At 27.9% G+C, this 13,206-nt stretch overlaps 1 protein-coding gene across 1 annotated transcript in view; it reads left to right on the top strand.

Annotated features, from left to right (window-relative positions):
• Positions 1 to 7,110, top strand: part of LOC107453342 (uncharacterized) — a 45,397-nt gene extending 38,287 nt beyond the window's left edge. The window contains exons 3-4 of the mRNA XM_016070127.4: positions 4,205 to 4,321; positions 6,400 to 7,110. Of these exons, the coding sequence (XP_015925613.1) occupies positions 4,205 to 4,321; positions 6,400 to 6,445 (163 nt within the window). The 3' untranslated portion in view covers positions 6,446 to 7,110. The remainder of the gene's footprint in view (positions 1 to 4,204; positions 4,322 to 6,399) is intronic.
• Positions 7,111 to 13,206: the final 6,096 nt, after the last annotated feature.

The raw sequence follows: 13,206 nt of genomic DNA, 5'->3' as shown, positions 1-13,206 counted from the left end.
TACACACCTTGCAATTTAAAACTTTTTCAAACACAGATAAATTAAATAATAAAATATAATAATTACTTATAAAATATTTTTAAGAATTATATTTGAAAGAATAAGTTTTACAATTCCAGGCAAAAAGTTTGTGATTCGCTTAAAGCGTTCAAGATACTACAAAACATACAAAAATCGAATTTTTAAGATTAAAGGGTTATAACTTTTGTCCGCTCTCACCTGACTAAACAATTCAATTTTCCAGATCCCTAAATATTTAGAGGGTCAGGAATCTGAATCTATTGGTAAAAAGATATGTATGTTCAAAATAAGTGCGTATTTGTGTTATATTTTAAAATTTTAAATATCAACTGCACTAACTAATTAAGAAATTTGACGTTTATCCATATTTTTGCACACAGTTAATTGATCGTTTTATTCAATCTTTTTATCGAAAGTTATTATGTTGTTTCACTTTTTATTTAACCCACTCTTCTTTTTATTTGAAATACAAACTAAAAAGTTTCGTCTAAAAAAAATATTTAAAATTAAGAAATAGGACATGTTTTGACACTAGCAGCTTAGTGCGGATATGAGGCACTACTTAAACATACTTAATGCATGAAGTTTATTTAACCCTTTTACACTAAAAAATTTGGCGGTATATCTGGAACCTCTTGGTTAAAAGGAGATACTTCCTTTTTACAACTGAAGACAGAGCACTTTTTTCTATTAACTACCTTTTTCATTTTGTTTTCTGCTTCACTTCGAAAATTGTTGTTTGTGTTTTTTTTTTTAATAAATTGAGAAGAAGGTTAGTTTTTCTTTTTTTTATGCTTGCGTACCATAGCAAATTTCTTTTGCTTAGTTCATGAAAAAACACGGAAAATATATTAACATAAAATATCATCTTTATGATGTGTTTACACTTTACTGAATTTTAAAGTATAACAACACAAAAAAAGAAAAATAACATTTTAGATCATGGTACAGATTATACACTGAATATTACCATTCGGTGAATAATTCACATTAAACCACAAAAAATCCTTTATGAGCTTTTTTTTTAATTTCCTATGAGCTGCACAATCAGTCTTCCCGATGAGCAGACCTAATGCGTTCTCCAGAAGTGGTATCCACTTTTTCAGGACCACCACAATGGGTGAGATACCGTTGGTCATGTTAATTTGGACGTCTAGTTTCTGCCACACTAGATGGCAGCACCAAGACTTTATTGGGAAGCTAAAGAGCACAAGGAATTTAATTTCGCCGGAAATACCAAGAGCCAATAAGGCACTCCAGGGATCTTTTACATGCCGCATAATCATACGACATGGCCGCTGAGGATTTTCTGCATGCGCCGCGGATCGAACCCGCAGACTTGGGCTCAGAAGGCCGACGACGAACTAACTGCGCCTCCCAGTCACATCCTTTATGAACTGTATTATTTAATTTTTGTGTTACCTTTCAATATTTAAATTTCATGCAAGCAAACAGAATTATTGAACAATAGTAAGAATGTTACGAACTCTGAATTAGTCAAGGGGAGTCTGTAAAGCATGTATCAATAATATCAGAACTGAGCTTTTTCGATGTACCTTTTCTAAGAAACTACATATGATATCGCTTTGAACTTTTTTGGGGGATATTTGAGATTATATCAGTTGTATGCTGGGATAAAGTTCTAACGTGACTAGAAATACTTATTTAGTCATGAAGAGAAAAAATTAAAAAATTTAAAAGTTCTTAGCTCAAGATTAAAAAAAAATACTGCCAAAGATATGTATTAACGATTATCAAAGTGTGAACATGTGTATGTAAATATTCTGTGAAAAAAACTGAAGAAATATCTTGTTTAGATGCTGAGAAAAAGTGCGTTGAGAAGTAATATTGGCATATTGCTTCGATATACAATATTGCTTTAGCAATATTTGCATATGCCCTACTTACCCTCCTGAAAAAACTTTAATATGAATCTTCTGAAGAACGCCAGAAAGACAGATGTTATAATCAAGATGAAAGTAAATGCAAAGTCAAGTGGGAAATTTTAGCACGTTATTTCCCAACTGGAAAATCCAATTTGATGGAACAAATATTTTAAAAGTTTCTTTAACTATATAAAAATAATTATTTACTTTTAACTAAAAAATATTTTTAGCTGTCACTGTACAAACACTTTTAATGCGTGGTCAAACTATTTTTGATAATACAATTCAAGCTTTGTTTTTAAATCTTAAAATTACATTTTAATTACAAGACAAAATTGTTTAAAGGAAAAACAAAGCATACAATACGGTAAATCGCAATTTCTTTTATAAATTTTATATTCAGTATTTGCTGCGAAAAATAAGATGGATGGTATGCAATCTCTTTAAAAAACTGTTCGGTTTTTTTTAAATCTATATATTGCTGTCATGAGTGATGTGTCTTTTATTAACATTCTTGTTTCAACTTATTCTGAAGTTTATCATCGATTTTTGAACTAAAAAAGGAGCAAGTTGTCACTGAACCAAACATATTAACATTTCAGACTTAATTATCCAATGTTTGTAATAAAAAACTTTTCACGAAACAATTTCTTATAATTCTACACGCTTTTAAAGCAATTTTTTTTTACTTAAATGCGATATTTATTATAAATATGAGTATTTGAATGTAGATAATTTTTTAAAAGAATATTTCATTGCACCAAAAAAATTTCACTACTACACTCTTTTTAGATTATAACTCCATAGAGTTTTTTAATATCTAATTTCAAAAACGTCATTTTTATTGAATATATATTCTCAAAAAAATCAGCTCAATTACAATATACGTAGTTTTACGCGTAATTTACCCTAAAATGGGGAGATTTTGTTCCTCACATGTTTCTTTTTGATTCAGCAATAGCTAAATTGATAGGTATTTTTCCAGCAGTCTTACTTAGGTGTAATATAATATTGTGAAAAAGTCGTCATTGAAGTGATTACTAATTGGTGTTAATCTACGTAAAAAGCTCTTAGATTGTGTTTTTTTTTGTGATCTGTGCTGAATTTCGTCAAGTCTCATATTGGGCTCCTAACTATTATCGAAAAGGTTAATTAAGATTGCTAATGCAATAAACCTACTATATTTTTGGTTTATTTTTTATTCTATGGTAACCAAAAGCTTTGAACTTTGTGAGCTTGTGCAAATTTTTGGTTAGGTACGAATCAATTATGAATGAAACAATTATGACAATGAAGACAAAATTGATACCGACGTTTTCATACCAACAGGAAGACGCTTAAATAAATTAAACAGTCTATTAAGCAGAACAACAGAAACTAATTCTTTGTGCTCTGTTTCTGTCCGCTATTGCTGCAGACTGTATTTTAAAGGGATACTGCTTGAGTTAAATGATAGTGGCGAATCACCATATTCTGTTAAGACCAAAGATAGACAATAGGAAGAATACATAGTAGGACCCATCTGACGTTTCATGGTACAATAGAAATAAATTAATAAAAAAAACTTCATTTACAAGCAAGGTTCCTGATAATTTTTCAATGTTCTTTTTAATGTTTCAATGAAAATTATAACAATATGATTAAAATTATTAATAGGGTTATTAATAATAACAAAATTCATATTGATAGTACTAATAATAAAGTTTACAATAATAATAGGATTATTCATGACTATAATACCAGAATTAATACTTTTATTTTAGATTTTATTATTCGATCAAAAATTCAAAAAATCTATTAAAAAAAACAATTTTTTTTAGATTATGTTAATATTTTGTACGAGTATATTGATTTATTTATATCATTATTAAATTTTATTCAAATTAGGTGACTCAAATCATTGATTCAATGCCACAGTTAATACTTTTCTTAAAAAATTTTCATTACCACTTAAAATTAAATTTAGAAAACAGCTGCATATAGATTTTTCAAAAAATATTCAGTACTCTATTTTGTAAGTTGTGAGAGATAAAATAAAAATTCAAAAACCACAAACCTGGGGCTGCAGTTCCGTGAAAAACTAAAATTGTTTTTTAAAAAAAACTTAAGGAAAAATATTTGAGTTCTCAAAGCAAATCGACATATTGCTAATAAAGTTTAAATTATACTTAATAGCTTTTTCAGTTCAAGCTATGTTTTTTTAAAACATAGCTTGCAATTTTAGCAAATAGCAAACTTAATAATAGCAAATTTAATTCAGGCTATGTTTTTTTAAAAAAAATTTTTTCCATATTTAGGAAACGATCATGCGCAATCAATTTGCCAGGAATGGATTGCGACTATGGAGATGTGTCAGGAACGGGAAAAGATCAAGATTTTTGGTTAAGTAGTATGGCTCCAGGAAAGAAACGCAGGTATGTCTGATTTCTTTAGTATATAAACTATATATGGGTCATTCTCACAAAAATAGTCATTTTCATGTCCCCAGTATATTTTATGTTTGTTTTACAGCTTACGAAAAAAAAATTTCAGGGAAAGTGTCCTTCGGAATGCAAGCTAACAAAAGAATAAAAATAAAATTATCAATTTTTATTTTTTATTTATTTTAGGTAATTAAAATATACCAATATGTCATTCCCTCACTTGTCCCCACTGCTGATTTTAAAAAAGAAAAAAATTGTTTCTGAAATAAAAAATTTTTTTTTACAAATTCGTGTTTTTTATTTCAGAATACTGAAATATAGAATTCAGAAAATCAATTTTATATTTAATTTCTGATAAAAATATTAACACAGCACTATTTTAAACTTTGTCCCCAGTGCTTCGCGTCATTCCCTCACAACAATGTTCTTATCACCTGCAATCTTCTTAGAATAAAAATATTTTAATAAAAACTTCAGAAGTTAACAACTGGCATCATAGAACAAAATTGCAATATGTTTCCATCTTCAACTTAAAGAAGCTTTGCTGTGGAATAAATTTGAATGAATCAAACCAGGTAAAATTTTTTACATTTGTCATTCCCTCATGTCATTTTTTAGAGCAAAATAAAATACAACTTCATCGAGAAAGTGGATAATTATATGTTGCTTTCTTGTATGAATATAATTGTATGTGATTGACTTCAGAAATTAATTAGGCCTAACTGTTATTTTTAAATTTCATTGAATTCGCCATTCCCTCACTAGTGTATAAAGTGAGGGAATGACGCTGACGTGAGGGAATGATTCAAGATGAGTATATTATCAAATTTTTTTTTGTTCAATCGTGCCAGCCAATTTTATTTCCCAAACCTGTAAAAACTATTAAATATATAAGACTAAATTATAATAAATATTAGATATACTTAGTATGTTATCATTTTCAAACTTTAGGTAGATGTAACTTAGATAAAAACATGTATTAAAATAAAATATCATTCCCTCACTATTAGTGTCATTCCCTCACTTTTTAAATAGTGAAAATAATTAATTTACTTATTAATTAATTTGAAATATAAATTAAAAAATTTATAAATTAAAAAATTAATAAGTTAATTTATTAAATTAATTAATTTATTTATTAAATTAATTAATTAATTATTATAAATTAATTAATTATAAATTAATTATTTAAAAAATTAATTAATTTAAATATTAAGAATAATTTATAGGATATATACTTTCTTTATAATGCCATTACATATTTCTATTAATATAAAAGTTTCAGAGCTTTTTATTCACTTTACTTTTTTGGGATTTTATGAACTGAAAAATGACAGTTTTCGTGAGAATGACCCATATATATGTTAAGTCTGTCAAAAAAACTGACCTTCCTGAATAAATTTTGATTTAAAGATCGGATCTTCACTTTCTGGGACTCAATCTTAATAGTTCGAGGTCATGACCTCGAATATGTTAATTAAATAGAGCAGACCATATTTTGAGTTACGAAATCAGACAAAAAAACGTACTTTCTCTAAATAAACATACCTTTTTTTCCGACGGATTCGGATTTCTAACCCTCAAATTGTAGGGGGTAATTGCAACCTGGGAAATATAGTCCCCACATTTTGGTCAGGAGACATATCCAAAATTTAGACTCCTTAATGTTAATTTTTGTGTATTTCGCCATATCTTGAGAACTTTTTAAACGAATTGAACAATTTTTGCATACAGTTATAACATTTGTTTGTCCAAAGAAAATTCTATACAAAAAAATAAGTATTTTTTTTATATATAATAATAGTCGAAAAAATTTTGAATCGTAAGATATACAATTTTTCGTATAATTTTAAAGTATGTAATTGAACAGGACAAAATACAAAATTTTAGCGAAATTGGATGAATAGTTCCTGAAAAATCGAATTTCAAATGTACTACTTTTTCAAAGAAACTGAATTTGTTAAAATTTCTAATAACAAAATCTTTTTTCGGAATCATTTGAACCACTTAACTGTATATAAATATATTGTACACTTTCGAATTTATTTATGATATTTTGTATTTTTCAGATATCGTCGAGCACTTCATTATCTATTATCTGGTGAACAGATGTAAAAAACAACATATGGAGAAAGTATAAAAAAATTATCTCGTATTCATCGTTAAAATTATAAGCTTATCCTTTAGTGTTCATCATTACTTGATTCTGATCAAGAATAACTATTAATTTTATGAATAAAATTAAAAATCTTAATGTTTTTTAAACATTTCTTAAATTTTCCATGTTATTTTAATAACCAATAAGATTTTTCCAAATTATTTACATAAAAAATTTTTACGTTTTTGACTGATGTACTAAAAAATTAATGTTCTGATTACACTGTATTCGACTTCATTAATGTCTGATGAAATTTTTATGTACTCCAAAAAACATATTACAATATATACATTTGAAAATCGTTTTTCAATTAATATACTATGAAGGAAGCACATGTATGTCAGATATGTAGCGTGCTTTAATATGTCAACAAATATTTGATTCAATGTCTGACACTTAGAAATATTCTTTTCTTTCCATCTCATATCCGTTTAGAGACACTATGCTAAGCTTGCCTTTGTTGAATACCCATAGAAAAATACAAATGTTCAAATAAATCGCATGCTCTAATTGTATATTTATAATTTGTTGAAATCTTATCATAGTGTTTTGTTTTTAATAGTAATGTAAAATAAGTGTTGTATGAATTAAAGAATTTATGTGCAATAAAATGTATTTTATCTAACTTCAAATGTACCATTTTGAATGGAATGTATTTCCTACTAAGCATACTTACAAAGATGAATAGTTTCTCTATTTTTATTATTATTTTGTTTGCAAAAAGTAAATATAATTTACTCTGTATTAAATTATTCGTATACATAATTCCTTTTAATAAATTTAAAAAAACATTTTGAAGTCATCTAGTAAAATACTACACACGGAAATTTTTAGTATTTACACAAAGAAAAACTTCAAGCAAATTAAAACATCACAAATTGGTTCTGTAAAACCTATATTATTAAAACATATTTATATTTCTTCTGTGCTAATGTTCAAAGGGCGTACAAAAAATTTAATCAATTGTTTGAAATATGTCATGTTTAAAATGGCGTATATAAAATTAAATAAATTTGACACATGAGCTGTAACTATTTATAAAAAAAAGCACAGAAGACTTCCGGTAATCATTGAGAGAAATTTGAGGCTAAATTTCAAACGGTACTACGAGCATTGAAAACATAATAAATAATGCAGGCGGGGATAGTCTGGTTCCCAATTGGTCGCGGGTGCGATCTCCGCTGATCGAAGACTAAATGATGACTGGACCCGCGTAAATGATGACTGGTGCATGTTAAATCTGTCACGTTACAAAGTCCTCCATGTACACATAACAAATTATACTTCAGAGGTACTGAATTTGACTTTGATCGTTCTCTGGTTCAAATCAAAATTAAAATCAGTGTTTGAATTAATGGATGTTTGAATGGATCCACCCCATAAACGGGTAAGTGAGCTGAATGTGGTTAAAGCATCTTTGGCCATAGGTAGCGCCACTGAAAAACAAGAAACCCACCCTCTGCCTTTAAATTCGTCCTTCAGCAGGCTTGTTGATAAAGGCAAGTGGCATTAGAAACAACAACACAACTAAATTTTGTTAATTCGCGTCTTGAAACACACATCTTCGGTGATAAACATATTTCTACGATTATCTGCCATTAAAATAGTGCTTTTTCATGTAGCACTTTAGTTGAAAATATTTTTAAACTTTATTGATAGACTTAGTACAAAATCAGGAGGGGCCATTTAAATAAATTAATTTTAAAAAATTTTAACGCTGAAAGTATTTGTGTAAAACATTAATATTTTTACGAGCAACCATCCTTAAAACAGCGTTACAGACTTTGAGCTGTATTTTTTTCTGAAATGGCCATGACATATTTAGGCTATCATAGTTAAGTTTTAAATTACAAGCGGAACTAAAAAGTTAACTTCTTAAAGTTGCGCTATGAAGCCTGTATTTTTAGATTTAAAAATTATTTTGCGAATGCCAATATTATTTCAAGAAAGAGACTTAAATATATTTATTTATTAACGAAAAAAAAAGAAAGATCAAGATGGACCCTAGAATCGATCCGGATTCTCTCTTCACCGTTTCGCACAACACTGGCAGCAGCGCATCTGTAAATGTGGTCAGTGCCCTGCTAGTAAATGCCTAGCTCATGTAGCCTAGTGAAATGAATCAACGAATTTCTTTTACACTGTACATTCCTGATCTAATTACGCTAAAAATTACCAGCAATCAGGGTGTCAGTACATTTTATCGTAAAATTTGTTTTATCGTAAAGTTTTGCGGAACAAAATGATAAACCATAATTCTTATAGTAATATTTACTGTAGAATCACTGAATAAATGTAATTTTAAAAAAATGTTGCTAAAAAAAATTTGGATTGAAATTTTGCGGTAAAAATGGATTTTATTGACACTGCACTCTGGATGCCATTACGTTTTACCTTAATTTGATCAGAAATTTTTTATAATGTAAGATTTCACTGTGAAACACATTGCTTAATTTTTAAAGTTGTATGGAATCCATAGTTATGTAGCAAAAAAAAATGCATTTAAAACGTCAACTTTAAAGTTACATTTCTCTCATAGACAAAAATACAGAGGAAATCAAAATAACATGGCCAAAATGGAAGGAGAAAGCTGGTATAAAAAAAAATCAAAATCCACTTAGGAACATGGTGTTGTAAACGATATCCGTATTTGCTAGAGAGGGTTAAAACATATTTGAAGAACAAAAAGCAATATTCATTTTAAATCATTTTATTAATGCTTGCTCAATTAGTTATTATATATTACTACTGTGCATTATATAGTTTACAGTGTTTTCGTTTAAGACCCATACAACAGAAAGAGATGTTCAAAGCTTTCACCACTGTGTTGCGGCAGTGCTTTGTGTTTGAGATACACATGTTCTATTTAAAACGCTTACCATTCCAAGCAGCGTCCATGTTATGTGCATTGCAGAAAATATATACAGAAGAGTACCAAAAGAAAATAGTTAAATACAAATATTTTAAAATTTTAAATGTATAAAAATTATAAATTTAAAAAAATAAAAGATAAAAGGAAATATGAAAAAGAACGATAAATCCTTACTTTTCACAATGATGATTCATATGAGAGGGGGCACGTCGAAGCAAATACAAGGTGTTAACGTACTACCAGTTAAAAAAATAAATAGTACGACCAAACCGAAGCACATTCAGAAGCACCTACTATTTACATAAATGAGTAGTTTATTTTTGTCCTTTCTGTTTTTCTTGTGGTTATTTTATGTCCATAATTTATTTCGGTCTTTTTGCATTTACATCAAACATGCCAAACATTTTGTATCATAAAATTTAATAGGAATAAGTATATGCATATTATCTAACAAAATATGCAACTATAAAAATTTTTTTTTCATCTGAAACATAAATATATATTTCAACTTATCAGCAACCAGTATTAGAGTCTGTCAATAAAAAATTAAAAAATCGTTTAGAATATCTTACATGCTATGCACTGTCTCTTTATGCTACACTTAACTAATATTGCGCTGTCATTTATTTAGTAAGACATCAAATTGATATATTTTATTTTAAAGCAAAGTACAGATAGTATTCTTTAAAGACAAGGGATTTTTTAATTGAAATTAATGGTACATAATAAAAAGTCATATTATCATTGTTTGGATATTGGACATTGTTCAAACTTTAAAAAAAGCAATTTTTCCTAAAATTTATTTTTATCATTGCATAGATATATCTCGATTCACAAAAATCAGTTCAATGACTGAACCACTCTTCAGAATTGATCTTATTTTAAAGTTCTCGCGACGCTAAAAAATAAAAAAAAAATTTAAAAAACTACAGTCAGACCCCGATTTAATGAATTCATAGGGACCGAAAATATAATTTTCTAATTCGGGGACAATTTGTCACATCGGGGTCAAAATTTAAAAAAATTGACTAACCTTATGAAATTCTAATAAGCAAATCTCTAATAAGCAAATACACTTTTTGTGTATTTGCTTATTAGAGAGGCATATTCGAGCATCTCTAATGAGCAAATACACGAAATAAATAGAAATCTTTCACTTTTTATTCAAGAACTTAAAATACATCGAATGATTACGCGCTGATTAATTTGAAATTTAATTTTAAAGCATTTCGTGATAATGTTTGCTTATTTCCTTGATTTCTTACTTTAAAAAGTTTGTTTTTTTTCGAAGAGAAGAAAATACTTCTTCAATTACATCTTGTCGCATTAGGTAAGTTTTCACTGTTTCCAAACAGTACAAAACATCAGAAAAAGTAACAGTTTTCACTGGAGATTCATTATCATCGACTTCTGTGTCAGAGTCGTTATTCACTGTTTCTTATAAATCTACTTCATTAACTTCATAAAATTCATTAAATCGCAAAATTCGGTAAATAGGGGTTCGTTATACCGGGGTTCAACTGTATATTTAAAAATTATTATTGAAAATTCTGATAAATGTAAACAGTCTTATAAAAAAGAACTATATTTATATTATAGTAGTTAAATTATTGCTTAGCATTATATAAAAAAAAGTTTTCGTAAACTTTTATATTTTTAATTTTATTTATATGAATTAAATTCACTAAAGAGCTTGATTAAAGCAAATTAGTTTACACCTAGTCATTAACACAACAAAATAAAGAGAATTTTAAGGGTAGTTTTATGATCGTTCAAAATACAATCTATCATTTTGATTGACATGCGTAAAGCAATTAAATATGATTTCCATGTTTTACTCATCTAGCGCTTGATAGCCTTTATGAGGCTGTTTAAGTTAACAGTTTTTAAAGTTATCAGTTTAGGGCAATTATTAAAACAAAATATTCACAATTTTTGCTGCGGAGTTAAAGTATCATTTGATATTTACAATTTTCAGAGGTACATATTTAATTATAAAATAAGATCATTTTATTTAATGTTTTTATTATACATTTTAATAGAACATTTTATTAAAAAAATTCTATATTGCAACTCATGAAAAGTTTATCCAGTAGCCTAGATAGAATGCAAACGATAATTTAAAATACAGAATACCAACAATACCGTTAATCTAAACAGTCGAATGAAAAAAAAATTAATTTTTAATACATTGTTGTTACAACATTGTATTAGAAAACTTCAAAGAAAATTTTACACTAATAAATTTCGTTAGAATACAAATGATAATTTAAAAAAACTAGAATGCTAGTGATATTTTTAACAATAGTGGTAGAGGACAACGATACCAGTGAAGCGCATTACGTTTTTTCTTCCCACTGCACTTCAAAAAGAAATTTACTGAAAGCGTACGTATGTTGAGTCAAAGGTGAGTAATTCTCTATTTTCATTATTAGGTCCTACTTAGATGGTTTTTAAAATTATTCATGGGTTAGCCTCATACAAGCGTACATATAGAATCTTAAACCCTGAATAACGAGAGGGGCCAGGTTGGCCCCAAAGATATTTTGGCTGATAACCCAAAAATCTAACTAGGTTTAAGTACAAGATGAACTTTGGTAGGTATTAAGTGCCCTTAGTGTCTTTAAAAACAAAAGTGTTTCAATATACATAGAATTTTTGTTTACTTAGAAAAAGAAATTCAATTTTCTGACATATGTGCGGGTAGTTTGAAAAGATGTGATATCCATATTTTAATATGAAACCAGTTCCAAATAATATCCACTCTGCAAAAAATTATACAATTTTTACAAAAAGTCCACTACAATGTGAGATCTGCATATGAATAGGATTAGAGTGATAAAAATATTACTCTAAAAATTATTATTTCAAAATTATTATTTTACAAATTATTATTTTAAATAAATGCAAAAAAGCTTTTAAAATTGCATAAATATTCGAACAAATTAGAATTTGAAAGAAAAACTGCCGTTAATAATTTAATCACGACGAATTTCAATTTTGCAGTTGCATTTCAGCTGTTAAGTAGATTGGGTAACATGATTTTTTCTTTCACTTGAAATTAAACAGTTAATAATTCATAAAATAGTAATCGAATCGTAAATTTTTTAAGGCATCGAACTCATTGTGCATATTTCTACACACATTTGTTAAATCAAGTTTATATGTCTTGTATCTTTTGTGCTGGGGAAAAAAAAGTAACGCAGAGCAAACGAAATTAGAAAAAAAATCGAAAAAAGCACTTAAAATTGCGATAACTTTCGAACAAACTAAAACTTTGAAAAAACTCTGTTTAAGTTCATAAACAAATATGGCGGTTTCAGTATACCAAATTTCATTTTTGTAGTTGAATTCCTGCGGCCTGTAGTGCAGCTCGCATGGCATTTTTTTCTGCAAGTTTAACTGTTAATAATACTCAAACAGATCATCGAATGTTAAAACTTCTTATTCCATAATAATTCTTGAATAGTCTTCTACACACCTTAGTAATTTAAAGTTTCTAACTCTTATAGTTTTTGGGTTGTTAACCAAAATGTTGAACACCCAAAATAGCGGCGACGTCAGCGTTTAGGATCTTTGCGGTTTTTTATGGAGAGATTTATTACAGGCTTGACATACTCTGGTAATGATTTCCAGATCACAATTGGACACCTACAAGTGACATCTTCACAAGTAAATCGTGCCATTTGCCAATCAGGTTTTACACACACATGACGTCACTTGCAGGTATCCAATTAAAGCTGACTTAAATCATATGGTTAGACATAAGCACTTAACTTTTTCTTGGGTTGCAAGTACCCAATTAAAGAAAAGCATAGCCAATAAATTATTTAATAAATAAGTAAA

This window comes from Parasteatoda tepidariorum, chromosome 2 (assembly GCF_982258835.1).
Source record: "Parasteatoda tepidariorum strain Cologne lab strain chromosome 2, Ptep-v5.0, whole genome shotgun sequence".
Taxonomy (NCBI): domain Eukaryota; kingdom Metazoa; phylum Arthropoda; class Arachnida; order Araneae; family Theridiidae; genus Parasteatoda; species Parasteatoda tepidariorum.
The sequence above is the reverse complement of the archived record's forward strand: the minus strand, read 5'-3'. Positions and strand labels throughout refer to the sequence as shown.